The sequence below is a fragment of the Diabrotica undecimpunctata genome, chromosome 3 (assembly GCF_040954645.1).
Source record: "Diabrotica undecimpunctata isolate CICGRU chromosome 3, icDiaUnde3, whole genome shotgun sequence".
NCBI lineage: Eukaryota > Metazoa > Arthropoda > Insecta > Coleoptera > Chrysomelidae > Diabrotica > Diabrotica undecimpunctata.
Window position 1 is genome coordinate 102,447,051 of NC_092805.1, and position 14,331 is coordinate 102,461,381.

General features: G+C 33.6%; 1 protein-coding gene across 1 annotated transcript; it reads left to right on the plus strand.

Moving 5' to 3' along the window:
• The first annotated feature begins 332 nt into the window (after positions 1-332).
• LOC140435942 (uncharacterized) lies at positions 333-3,564 on the plus strand. The gene is made up of 2 exons (XM_072524653.1): positions 333-487; positions 1,778-3,564. Exons 1-2 carry the CDS (start codon positions 479-481, stop codon positions 3,338-3,340), a joined length of 1,572 nt encoding a protein of 523 aa, XP_072380754.1. The 5' UTR covers positions 333-478; the 3' UTR covers positions 3,341-3,564.
• Positions 3,565-14,331: the final 10,767 nt, after the last annotated feature.

The window sequence follows — 14,331 nt, forward strand, 5'->3', positions numbered from 1 at the left end:
TTATTTACAGGAATGTAGATATTAGCGGTTCTGGGTTTTCAAATTGTCACCTACTAGAACGTACTATTTTACATAAATATTTTACCTAAATTTTACATTAATACGCATTTTAAATTATGTGAGTTTTGATTTGAATCATCTCATCAATCTATTTTCATTTTCAGTAGACAACATGCTAACATCTATCTCGTAGTATAAAATTATATTACATTTTTGCATTATCATCCACAATACGATAACGATGAACTACTTATGAATCAAAGATGGTCCATATCACGTCAATTAAGAGTTGCCTTGAGTGCACTAATTGTCGATACATTGTGTTTGACAGCGCGATACATGCCGTTACTCGGATGATACTTGAATTTCAGAAAATAGTGGGAGATCCTTTTAGATTTTGGCAGGAACCGTAAAAGTATATAACCGAATTCTAAAAGTTACTCAAGCATAACCACCTGTATCTCACTACAGTGCAAAAATGAAACAAGTAAGAATATTTTTTAAGAATCGTGTGTGTAAAATATAATTGTAGAATCTTAATTCATTAATCAAATTATTTACTTGTACATTTCGTACATTAAATACTCTATTTTTATGTAGAGATTAGCTCATTATACTTTAAATTATATTTGTAATCCTACTGTTTTAAAATTTTGGTAATCATTTAAGTTAGAGTTTTAATAACAAGGGTTATGGTGATGTACTCCATTTATATTTTTAAAGTCGTATTCTAAATCTGTTTCCCTAAATCTCGATTTCAGAAATATTGTGTTTTGTTGTATTTCTCTACAGTTTTTACTTGTGTGGTCGTTTGATGCAGCTTATCATTTATTTGAGCTGTTCAAAACTAAAGGCATAGTGTACTTAATGATTTTCTCAATTTAAAGTTTCAAACATTGTCGTTACTTATCGATCCCAAATCCTATGCGTATTTCTTATTCAAGTTAAAAACAAATTGGTTTTTGTTGTTAAAATAAAATAAGTTGTTAAATTACAACATTGTGATTCTTGTAAAGAGTTTCTAAGTGGGTGATTAAAAATTCTTCTTTAATGTAGTTTCTTCTGCCGCCTATTGGTAGATTAATAAAATTACAGCGTTATTTTATTGTTGTACCATTTTTATTACAATACCCACCACTCCATGGATTGATTGTTTTATATTTTTGAAAATAATTCACATCTAAGGCATCTCATAGACGTATTTTTAGGTATCTATAACGTTCCAATTACAAAGTGTTGATATTATTTGACTTTTACCGTTGATTAAACTTTTACTTTTTATTTCTACTTTTATTATTAGTCCATTCCAAATTATTTTTTAAATATTTAGCCCATTTGAAGCACAGATTTATGGCACCCTTCTTTCGTAATAAAAATATATTTGTTGAAAATTGAATTTATTGAATGTTAGTTTATCGATTAGAGAAATATAAAAAAACATCTTTAATGATAAACTACGAGTTTTAGATCTCTTGTAACTAAACGTCAAATTCTTCAAAAAAATTTAAATACAATTGTTATTCAGTACCTAATAAAAAAGTAAATATTGTCAGTTCGTTTTATACTATCCATAATTTGTCCATTTTCCCTTTATACTGTGACATTTCGTTAATGGTAGCTTAGTGAAAACATAATCATTATAAGGCCGTTACTATTTGCATCAGATATCTATTATAAATATTTTGTTTGTCTATTTCTCTATATCTGTATATACTATTTATATATTTAATAAGTTATTAATAACCAAACCAATAAAAATATTTTTTTTATTTTTTAGGTAATAATCTTCTCCATACTTTTAACCTCTGCGTTTGGTGCCAAACTAAACCAATATCTTCCTCCAAGACCTGAGAACAACAATGCGAAATATGAACCACCAGCACTTCCAAATCAACCTTTTACCGCTGCTAGTCATTCCCAACAGCAATTTTCTAGTCCAAATGTTCACTTCGATAGAAATGGTAGTCCTAAAAATCAAGATATTTCTGAACAAGGTTCCAATTCATTTCAAAAGTTCCCAAATCCTACGACTTTTAACGGTAACACACAAGGACATCCATCAAGCTTTGGTTTAAAATCCCCCAATCAAGCACCAAACGCTGGAAGCGATAACTCCTTCGCACCATCATTTAACTCTTTTAACCAAAAAGCAGCACCGAATGGTCAATTTGGACAGACAGATTCATTTTCAAACGGTTTCAAGCAACCATCCGGACAACCGCAATACAATGGTCAATTTTCTGGTTCTCAATCCGCTCCAATCGGTTTAATCAGATCTGAATTTAATCCAGATCTAGGAGATGGACATTATAGCTATTCATATGAAACTGAAAATGGAATTTCTGCCCAAGAAGAAGGATTTATCCAAAACAAAGGTAAATCTGCCCAAGGAGGATTCTCTTATACTTCCCCAGAAGGTGAACAAATCACGCTTGAATATACTGCTGACGAAAACGGTTTTATTCCAAAAGGGTCTCACGTTCCTGAAATACCAGAAGCGATCTTAAAATCAATTGAACTGAATAAAGCTGCTGAAGCACGCGGAGAATACAATGAAGGTTCCTATAAACCTCAAGGAAATGTAAACGGTGGGTATCAAGGAAATGGACCACGAGAACAGTCTTCATTTTCTTCTCAAGAAAATCGACAAATAGCATCTTTCACAGGTCCGAAATCTTTTGGAGCACAAAACAACGGCTATCAATATACAAGTCCATTTAAATCAAACAACGTAGCTGATCAAGGCACATTTGCGTCCCAGCAAAGCAATCAAGTAACGCCTTTTGGAGGCCAACAGGGATCCAAATCTTCTTTTGGGCAAAATAGTAACAACGGATACCAAGTTTTAGCTCCTAGTGCTCCAAAATCAAATTTTGCTGATCAAAATACTTTTGCTACTCAACAAAACCAACAAGTAGCACAAGTTGGTCAGCAACACGGACTTTTTGGAAAGGCCAATAAACCTAAACCTTCATTCGGATCTTCAAGTCAATTTGGACAGCCAAATAAAGCTTCTAAAGTTTTTAATAAACAAAACAATGGTTATCAATATCCAGTTCCTGAACAGTCCGCTTTTTCTTCTCAACAAAACAAGCAAGTAATTCCTTCTAGGACTCAGTTTTCTGCAAGACCACAGTACGGAGCACCTGAACAGTCATCCTCAGCCAGTCAAAACCATGGACAATTTAGTTCATTCCAAGGACCAAAAAGTCAAGTCCCGAATTTTTCTGGAAACAACGAGTTCAACAGTCGATCAGCTTTCCAACCCAAAGGACCACAGAGCGGTACATTTAAACAATTTGGCACAATTCAAGATAGCAATGGTGGTTACAAATACTAGACAATGATATTATCTCGCATATGTGCAGCTTTTATATTTTGCAATAAATAAATTATATAAAGTAACTACGGTATTTTAACTCATGATTTGTATTTCCATTAACAATAGTATTACTGTATGATCTTTTTTACCAACAGCATTATTCTATTATACATTGAGATCAATGCCGACCATTGGCGTGAAAATGAAGAAAAAGGCCAGTTCATCTAACGCATATTTTGGGAAAAATCATATTATTATTAAGTTTTAATAATTTTTAAAATTTAAAAATAAAAACGGTTTTGTATATCTGTAAATTTTGTAGAAATTAAAAAATTTTTAAATAGCTAATTAATTCTTTCAAATTAAAACTTGTTTGTTATTGATAAGAATAGTTTACTCAATATTTAGCTTGAACATAACTCATAATATTTTTATTACAATTATCTGTAAATCATGCTCATTCTCTCAGACAATCTCAGAAGATTGTCTATCCAGCAAGGACCAAGAGGAGGTATGAACCTTCCTTGCCAGGAAAAGAAAGCTTCGGGTATGTTAGTAAGAATACAGTTAGTTTTTTTGCATTTTGTTTTTATTATTTTTCTTTTGCTTTTTTTTACTTTATATAATAATGAATACTACAAATACGCAAGAAACAAAAAAGAAATTTTGAAGACACATCACAATAGTTGTAAAGGAAATTGATTAAAATGACTAACAAGATTTGTCAGTTTTCTAAAGTAGAATCGTTCAAAGGTTGAATAACTACTAGTGCTATTGGTGTTAAAATAAGATAATCGCTTTCTTTTTTTTTATAGCATGAGCTTCGCAATTTTGCCATATATCAATGCCACTAATTACCTCTCGAATATTCTTAATGGCTATTGCGCTTAAAGTTGGTGACTGATTATATTTTCATAATCGTTTGTTACGGTACCCCAAACCAATTCGATTGGATTAAAAGTGTAATAGTATGAGGGTAATCACCCCCATACCATTAGCAGGGTATGAACGTGCAGTCTTCTTCTTCAAGTGCCATCTCCGCGGCGGAGGTCGGAAATCATCATAGCTATTCGAACTTTTGAGACAGCTGCTCTGAAAAGTTCATTTGATGTACATCCGTACCACTCTCTCAGGTTGCACAGCCATGACATTCTACGCCTCGCTATGCTTCTCTTTCCTTGGATCTTTCTGGAAAGGTGTATTTCTCTCCACGTGTAATATGTCCGAGATATTCCAATTTTTTTGTTTTTATTGAATTTAAAATTTCCATTTCTTTGTTCATTCTTCTCAGAACCTCTTCGTTTGTGACGTGTTCTGTCCATGATATTTTCAGAATTCTTCTGTACACCCACAGCTCAAATGATTCCAGTTTTTTCATTGATGTAGCATTCAAGGTCCAAGATTCCATTCCATAAAATAAGGTCGAAAAAACATAGCACCTCGCCAACCTAACTCTTACTTCCAGTTTTAAATCCTTGGTACATAGAACTCTTCTCATTTTGTTGAAATTTGCTCTAGCCTTTTCTATTCTTATTTTTATCTCCTGATTGTAATCATTTGTGGAGTTAATCATTGTTCCCAGGTATGCATATTTGTCCACTTGTTCGACGTTGGTTTCGTTTATTAGAAGATTCTCGTTATTTCTTTGAGTTTTCGATATTCTCATAAATTTCGTCTTCTTGACATTCATTGTTAGACCATACTCTTTTCCATACTCTGCTATTCTGGTCACCAGTCTCTGAAGATCTTCAATGTTTTCGGCTAAAATCACAGTGTCGTCCGCATATCTAATGTTGTTAATGGGAACTCCATTTACCTTTATTCCAGCTGTTTCACCCTCAAGAGCTTTTTTCAGGACCTCTTCGGAGTAGGCGTTGAAAAGAATTGGCGACAATACGCATCCCTGTCTTACTCCACATCTAATTTCAATTTCTTCTGACAGCTGTTCGTTAACACGTACTTTTGCTCGCTGTTTATAGTATAAATTTGATATGATCCTGAGGTCGTTGTAGTCAATCTTCTTTGATTTCAGGACATTCATTAAATGTTTATGTCGTACTTTATTGAATGCTTTATTATAGTCAATAAAACATGCGTATATATCTTGATTGACGTCCAGGCATCTTTGTATTAGTATATTAAGTGAAAAAAGAGCTTCACGTGTTCCTAGGCCTTTGCGGAAACCAAATTGTGTATTATTAACGTCTATGTCCAGTTTGTGATATATTCGGTTATGGATGACTTTAAGTAGTAACTTTAGCGTATGAGACATTAAGCTAATGGTGCGGTAATCGCTGCATTCTCTTGCGTTTTTCTTTTTAGGGAGACAAATAAAAATAGATGTTAACCACTCTTTGGGTAATACGCCTGAACTATAAATTTGGTTCAAAAGTGTCACTAAAACATCAATGTGCTTCTCATCTAGAATTTTTAGGATTTCTATAGGAAGCTTATCAGGTCCAGGGCTTTTCCCGCTCTTCATTGTTTTTAATGCGTGCAATATTTCTTCTTTTGTAATATATGGACCTATTTCTTCTGACGTAAGTTCTATGTGTTCCAGATCTCCTCTTTCATCATCGAACAATTCATCGATATATTCTGCCCATCTTTGTATTTTCTCGTCCGTATGTGTTATAGCAGTACCGTGTCTATCCAGAATTGCACAAGTGGGATTTTGTTTTCTTATTCCTGCCAGTTCTTTGACTTTCTTGTGTAGGTTAAACAGATCATATTTATTTTGAAGGTCTTCGATCTCTTTGCATTGCTCTTCAAAGTATTTTTCTTTTGCCTGCTTTATCATCTTTCTAATCTCGTGGTTTATCTCTCTGTATTTATTGTTATCCTTGTTTTTAAATTATCTCCGTTGTTCCATCATATTGAGTATCTCGTCATTCATCCATTCCTCTTTTCTCCTTGAGGAAGTCTTTAATATTTCTTTACAGGGTTCCAGTAGACAATCTTTTAGTCGATTCCAGTACTCGTCAATATCGTTGGTGTTTGTGTTCAATTTGTTGCAGTTCACATGCAGTTCATGTTGAAGGCATCCTTTTACTTTAGGTTCTTTAAGTTTTCTTGTGTCTATTGTAGGGATTCTTTGATGTCTTTTAATATTTTTAAGGGTGAGTGTAATTTTGGCTATAAGTGGATTGTGATCTGAGGCCACGTCTGATCCAGGATATGCTTTCATGGCTTTAACAGCATTACGGTATCTTTCATTGATCATAATGTAGTCTATCTGGTTCCTGACTACTTTCTCCGATGTATCTGCGGGCGATCGCCATGTATACAGTCGTCTGTTTGGTAACATAAAAAATGTGTTTGTAATAATAAAGTTCTGCTCTTGACAGAATTGTAACAGACGGTCTTCTCTCTTGTTTCGATTTCCCAGACCATAGTTTCCTATACACTTTCCGCTTTGTCCCTTTCTAATCTTTGCATTGAGATCACCTAGGACTATCGTGATTTCTCTTGTTTTCGTTATTCTAAGTGCCTCTTCGATATCTCGATAAAATAATTCTACTTCTTCTTCGTCGGCATTCGCCGTAGGAGCATAAACTTGTATCAAATTCAATTTGGCATGAGATGTCACTAACTTCAGTACCATTACTCTTTCTGAGATAGGGAAATAGCATTCCACCGCTCTATTAAATTTTTTATTAACTATTACTGCCACGCCGTGTCTGTGTTGGTTATTCTCGCTACCGGAATAATATATTGTGGCTTCGTCTGTTGAAAAACAACCTGAGTTGGGCCACCTAGCTTCACTGATACCCAGTACATCGATATTCAACCTGTTCATTTCTTGAATAACATTGTGCATTTTACCAGGCTGAAACATGCTCTGAACATTCCATGTTCCTATTCTAGTGTTGGACAGTCTTATTTTTTCATTTGCGTTCTTTTGACAAGGAATTCGCTGATTAACGACCTGAGAGTCCTTGTCTTCTTCTCCCCTGCCGGATCTTGGCTTCCGAGGGCCATGATCAGTAACGCCGTTATTAGTTTCCAAAACCATGATGATTTTACTAGAGATATCCATGGGGATCTTTAATGTAGTGGTTTCCCCTTGCCTTCTACATCCTTATGCTGTTGACCAGTATATTGGTTCCTCCATCTTCGAGATCGATTTCTCAACCCCAGGACAAAAGGGTGCCCTACCACCTACCAATTCTTCCGCCCAGAGCCGTTGATTAGTAAGTGTGAGATTGCTTATACCGGCAATCGGTCGGTGAAATTTTCACCATATCTGGCTACCCTCACTTAGTTTAGCCTGCAGACCAATGCAGTTGTCCGGGGTGTGGCACTTGGAGCCATAAGTGAGAGTTAGGTGTCTTATGAGGACCAGTTACCAAGAACCATCTCCCATCTATGATGCTCGATGTGGTCGTTCCGATAAAAGGTGCTACCTCTATAACACAACCCTACACCCCTACGTGCAGTAAATGGTGTCAATGACATATTTATTTTTAAATTCCGACTTTTGATCATTCTAATTAATTTCTTTTTTCCTGAAACCGTTTTAGAAACAGTAATATTTTTAATTTTCATAACTTTTAAAATTTCATCCTTTTACGTGTTATTATTAGGTATTTTATTTAATATGAGTATGTGGGAATGATACGATGCTTTGTCTTTGTCCATAATAATTACCGAATTCTGCGAAATATTAAGCAAGAGCTGTTCGATAAACCACTTTTCAAATAAATCGGCTGTCATATATTCGTGATAATAGGCAGAAGACTTTATCTTTTTGGCCGACAACAGCAACGCATAGATACAAAACCCTCTTAGCTTCCGGCATGATAATTAATAACAGTTTTCCTCTTAAACACGGTGCATTGTTTGTGTTGTCAAGCTAGCCGCACTTGACAATATTATGCGTAACGAACCAGGTTTTGTCTAAATAAATTATATTTCTGTTTGACTTGCGATATTTTTTTATTTGGCACAAATACTTTCGTCGAAATTCAAAGATACGCCGAGATTCTATTATTACCATAATTTCTTATATTTAAATCCACAACTCAACAAAACCTCGCTTAGTGTTTCCAAATATGCATAATTATATTCAGGAAAAATTCAATTTTTCACGAAACAGTTTTAAAGTAGGCACTCTATGTTCTTTGTCAAAGTTATAAACTGTTCGTTGAATAATATCCTTTGCAGCAGTGTCAACCCTACCCAATTTTTTATTTGGTCGCTTTCGTTTTAAGGAATCTGTAACAGTTCCTAATTTAACGATTGTATTATATCGTCTTATATCCGATTATCAGCAATTACAATCGCATTATCAGTCATTCCAGTATTTTCTTTTTTCAAACACTGATACATATTTAAAACAACGCGTTGACATTAAACCCGTAAATCTTTGTTTTTTAATTCGACGCTATCATTAACATTGTTGTCATTAAGTCATTTATTGATAATTTCGAGGATAATGGTGGTCAAATAGCCATAGTATTATATATAATTAATTATTTAGCAGCAAAAATATATTATATTTACCTTACTAGTTAGGTACTTGATATACAAGGAGCAACTGAACAAACAGCAATAAATCCAGTGATGGATTCGACCGTTACTTGATGGAAATTCATTTTATCTAACAATAAAACACTGAAAACTGAAAACTTTTGTTTTCAACATTTCCACATAATTTATTTTAAATCATTATCACTTCAGCTGTTTCGGCCAGAGTGCCTTTCCCAAGTGATCTATTTTTGGTGTGTTTACACTTTATAGTCTTTAATTGAATAATTTGAGGAGGAGAGAACTGTTTGTCTTAACTTGATCATTCAGAATTATGTCTGTATTTTTTAATTTGTTGATTTTCATAGATTCTAATAAAGATACCTTAAGGCCTTTATTTTAAATGTGAAGAATTTGAAATTCGTCATTAAAATAATGATTATGGTCTAGAAGGTGAAGTGCGTACGTACAGTCTGTTTTTCTATGATTGAAAGCCCTTTTATGTTCTGTTATACGTTTGATAAAAATACTACCAGTTTCACCAATGTAAGTTTTTGGGCAGTCGCCACACTTAAGTTTGTATACACCGCTGTGTAATTGCTTTTTCTTTAGGCTCTTGTACTTAATATATTTGCCTAAGTTGTTGTTTGTTCTAAAAGCTGTTGTTACTCCTTTCTTTTTTATGTGTTTGGCTATTTTTGTTGATATCTTGCCTGTATATGTAATCGAGCAGAAGGTACTTTGCTTGGGTTTTTCTCTGGTGGTGGAAATACTAATTTCAGGGGTTTCTTATGTTGTTTTTGATTTAAAATTGTATTTATTGTATGTTCGTTGTACCCATTGTCTACTGCTATTTGCTTAATGATATTCAGTTTAGTTATTTATAGCGGGGACAAATTAGCGGAATCCAATTTAACCTACTTAATATTTTTTCACCCATTTTCACTAATTTATTACCACCTTAATAATTTTTCACCACCAAACCAACCTTAAGGGAAGCGATTCTGCTGGCTTAAAGTTTAAGCTAGCAGAATTCGGAAAAAAAATCTTTTTGCCTATGGCATATTTTTTCACCCATTTTTCACTAATTTATAACCACCTTAATATTTTTTCACCACCAAACCACCCTTAATGAGAGTGATTCTGCTGGCTTAAGGTTCAAGCTAGCAGAACTCAGAAAAAAAACTTTTTGCCGATGGCATATTTTTTTGCTCATTTTCACTAATTTATTACCACCCTAATAATTTTTCATCACCAAACCACCCTTAACGGTAGCGATTTTGCTGGCTTACTGTTAAAACTAGTAGAATTCCAAAAAACATATTTATGATATACCACAGTACTCCGTTAGGTTTTTATGAATTTATTACCACCTTATTAATTTTTCACCCGTTAACTACCCCTTATGGAAAGTCAATAATTCTGTTAGATTGAAATTTAAGGGGAAAAATTCTTTTGTTTCAAATTTACTCTCCTCTACTTACTGAAATAGAAAAGTGCTTTTTAAATGTTTACTAAATGTTAACTACCCTGATAATCTTGCACCCCTAAACCAATCTTATTTGGAAACGTTCCTGCTAGCTTAATATTTGAGCCAGCGAAATTGGAAAAAATATGTTTTTCAAATACCACAGTGTTCTGCTAGGTTTTAACAAATTTATTACCACCCTAGTAATTATTGACACCTTAACTGCCTCTTATGGAAAGACAATAATTCCGTTAAGTTAAAATTTAAGGTGAAAGCATATTCTTTTGCAATTTCACTCTCCTCTACTAATAACTAAAATAAAAAAGTGTTCTGTTAAGTTTAGACTAAACTTTGATCACCATGATAATTTTTCACCCCTAAATCAATCTTATTTGGAAACGTTCCTGCTAGCTTAATATTCGAATCAGCGGAATTAATAAAAATTATTTTTAAAATACCACAGTGTTCTGCTAGGTTTTTACGAATTTATTACTACCCTAGTAAGTTTTCGCCATCAACTAACCCATGTAGAATGTCATCAATTCTTAGGTTAAAATTTATGGCGAATTTTTTTATATTTCACTGTACTCTAATTGTAGCTGACATATAAAAAAGTATTCTGGTAAGTTTGTGCTACACTTTCACCTCCCTGATAATTTTTCACCACTAAAGCAATTTTAGTTGGAAACGTTCCCGCTAGCTAAATGGTTGAGTCAACAGAATTAAAAAATATATATTTTTAAAGTACCACAGTGTTCTGATAGGTTTTTACAAATTTATTACCACCCCATTAATTTTTCACTTCTGAACTACTCCTTGTTAGAAGTCAATATTAAGCTATTAAGCTGAAGCTCGAATATTAAGCTAGCTAATTCAAATAAAAATTTTGAAATACCACATCATTCTGCTCGATTTTTACTAATTTTTCGCCTAACCCGTCGTGGGAGCTTGGGTTAATATAAAAAAAGTAATTTTTAAATACCACTGTGTGCTACAAAACTTTTCCAATTCATTTACCACCTTCACAATTGTTTACCCCTCTATAAGAAGCCAATAATTCTGCTAAGTTGAATTTTGAACTGACAAACAAAATTATAAAAGGTATTTTCAATATTTTTTTTGTATTGTATACTTTTACTTCAACCTTTTACTATTTTTTGCTATTTTCTCTTCATATTTTTAACCTAACACACTGGGCATAAATTCCGCACTTTACGTTCTAATTTTGGGGGCATAAAGTCGTACTTTTTCGTTCGGTATAAAAAAATGCACGTTTTCGCATTTCAAGAGTTATAAATCAACTATAGACGTGATCGTGCGTAGATGAATGTGTAGTAGTCGTTACTATTAAAAATTACTCAAAAACTATTGTACTCAGCATAAAACACTCTCAGGGACAGTACAGAGGCGCCATATTTGCAATTTATTGCCAAAGTTAAATAATTAATAATGCTAAAATCCGATTAAGACTGCAGCCTCCACTCCTTGATTAGCGGTACACTTCGCGCAGGTCTATGGATGTACCCAATAAATACAAATCTTTTAATCTGTTGAAAGATCTAAGGTAGAGATTCTACCTTACTAGGGGGATATATACTCTGGTGACTCAGTATTTTAGATACCTCGGTCTAGCCTGCACGTATTTTTGCATTATAAAATCGTATGTGTTGTGAAATTTTATTTGTCGTAGTTGACTTTCATTGATTTCGATGATTTCAGTGAGAGGAGTTGTTGTAGTCAAGATGAGCTCACCAAAGAAACGCAAATATAATGATGATTATATCAAATATGGTTTTATTTGTATGCGTAAAGATAATGTCGAACATCCTCAGTGTGTAATTTCTATGAAATAATAATATGAAATCATTGCAATGATGCAATGAGAAATAATCGTTTTTAAAGACATTTTTCATCCAAATATAACTCGTTTAAGGACAAGCCAAAGAAATTTTTTGCTACAAAATCTAAAAATTTAAAACGCATGAAGTTGGATAGTACTGGTCCTACGGCTCAGTCATCTGAAAACTTGCTTGAAGCTTCATATGAGCTATCACTTCTGATTGCTAAAGAAAAGAAAGGCCTTATTATTGGAGAGAAGTTTGTTAAACCGTGTTTGTTAAAGGCAGCTGGTATTATTCTTGGAACGCAGAGTAAGCAAAAGTTATCTCAAATACCTCTTTCTGACCATACTGAGAAACGTCGCATTGATGATATGGCCGAAGACATACAAAATCAGGTAGTTGATGCAGTAAAAACAAACACCTTTGACTCGTTGAACAGCCTTAACCTAAAACTTTAGGGTGGAGACTCAAATATAGTTACTCATCGTGATGCGATCAAGATGTTTATTGATAAATTGCAACTTTGGAGACGTAAAATATTAGCAAACCCCTGCAATTATTCCAGTTTCTCTAAAGTAGAGTCAATCTCAGAAGAAACACGCATCAAGGACATTTATGAAGGATCAAGTTTGAAAATATAAATATCAAACCATTTGGAGAGCCTAATTGAAGAGTTCCAGAAATACTTTCCAAATACTTGTGACGATAGTATTTTCAGAATGTAATTGAGCCATTCCATGTCAACATAGACTCCCTGCCTGAATCACTTTAAAAATATGCGTTGCAAATAAAACATGATTCCTCTGCCAAATACAACTTTGATATAATGGACAAACCTTAATTTTGGTTAAAATATTTTAAAGTGTATCCTAGTGTATCACGGGAATCTCTTCGTTTATATTTGCCTTTTTCAAGCACCTATTTGTGCAAAAAAGCATTTTCAACACTTGTGGCAATTAAAACAAAGTATCGGAATAAACTTGATGGTGCTAGTGACTTGCGTTGTATACTTACTAAAACAGCCACAAATTGGCATACTAGTAAAGAAAATGCAAGCACATCCATCTCACTAACCAACCTAATCTATATTTCTTTTATTAATAATTTTTGTATTTTATAAAAACTGATATTATTGTATCTTATGGCAGAATAAATAAACGTGTTGTTTTCTGAAAAAGACAGTCAAGATTTGATTTCACGTACAAAGTGTCTATGTATCTGTTTATACGTATTTCACCCTAATAGGGCTCATCAGAACAGATATTCATAGGCTTTCTCAACGTGAAAAATAAATCTTTTCTGTCTTTAAGGAGCAACACTAAAATGGCTTTGATATGGAAGCAATAGCGACATCTGATAATAAATCCGTAAAATAGTTTCGAAACACAATTCAGATTTCTGCCTTAATCTGAGCCTTCTAAAAATTGCAAGTTTTGTTTTCTATGTAATACTTATTTGTTTTTGTTTTATTCCTAGGCCAATAAAAAAATTTTGTTAAGGGGTAGGGGGCGCGAGAAACTTTTATTTAAAAAAAGGGGGCGTGGTACAAAAAAGTTTAGGAACCCGTTAGCTTACCGTAAGTTTACCGTTAGCTTAATAGTCGACAAAAGTTCAATTCCGATTGCCTAAAATGTAGGCCTATGCAAATTTACTAATCATCAATTGATTGAATATAGGAAAAAACATTTTTTGCATTTTCGGCCCACTGTGCGTCGGCACAAGGCGAATATTCTGGTAAAAGAACTTAAGTAACTGTTTGCAACATCTGCCACGGGAGTATTGGAAACAGAAACAAATAAAATTTTGATTACCATAAAGTCCGTGTCAGACGGTCAAATATTTGATCAAACTAGTTTGACCAAACCAAAAAATTGGCAGCATATGACGTCACATCCTGAGTTTGATCAAATCCTCTAAAAATAGAGGATCTTATATTTTCAAGGTCAGTTTGATCAAACTTTAATTTTGATTGGTCGAAAAATATCTTAAGTCAAATGACAATCAGTCGTAATACACACTTTACACTACATGATTTATCATGTGATTTGTCATATGATTTGGTTATGAAGTGAAATTTACATGTTTACACTGTGTGATTTGTCATAAGCACTGTCATGCGGCTCGTCATAGCTTGTCACAGGAGAATAGGACAATACCTATTCCGCATGATAAAATCATATGATTTTCGTTATTAATACGGGTAACACCAATATATTTAAATATCGCGCCTT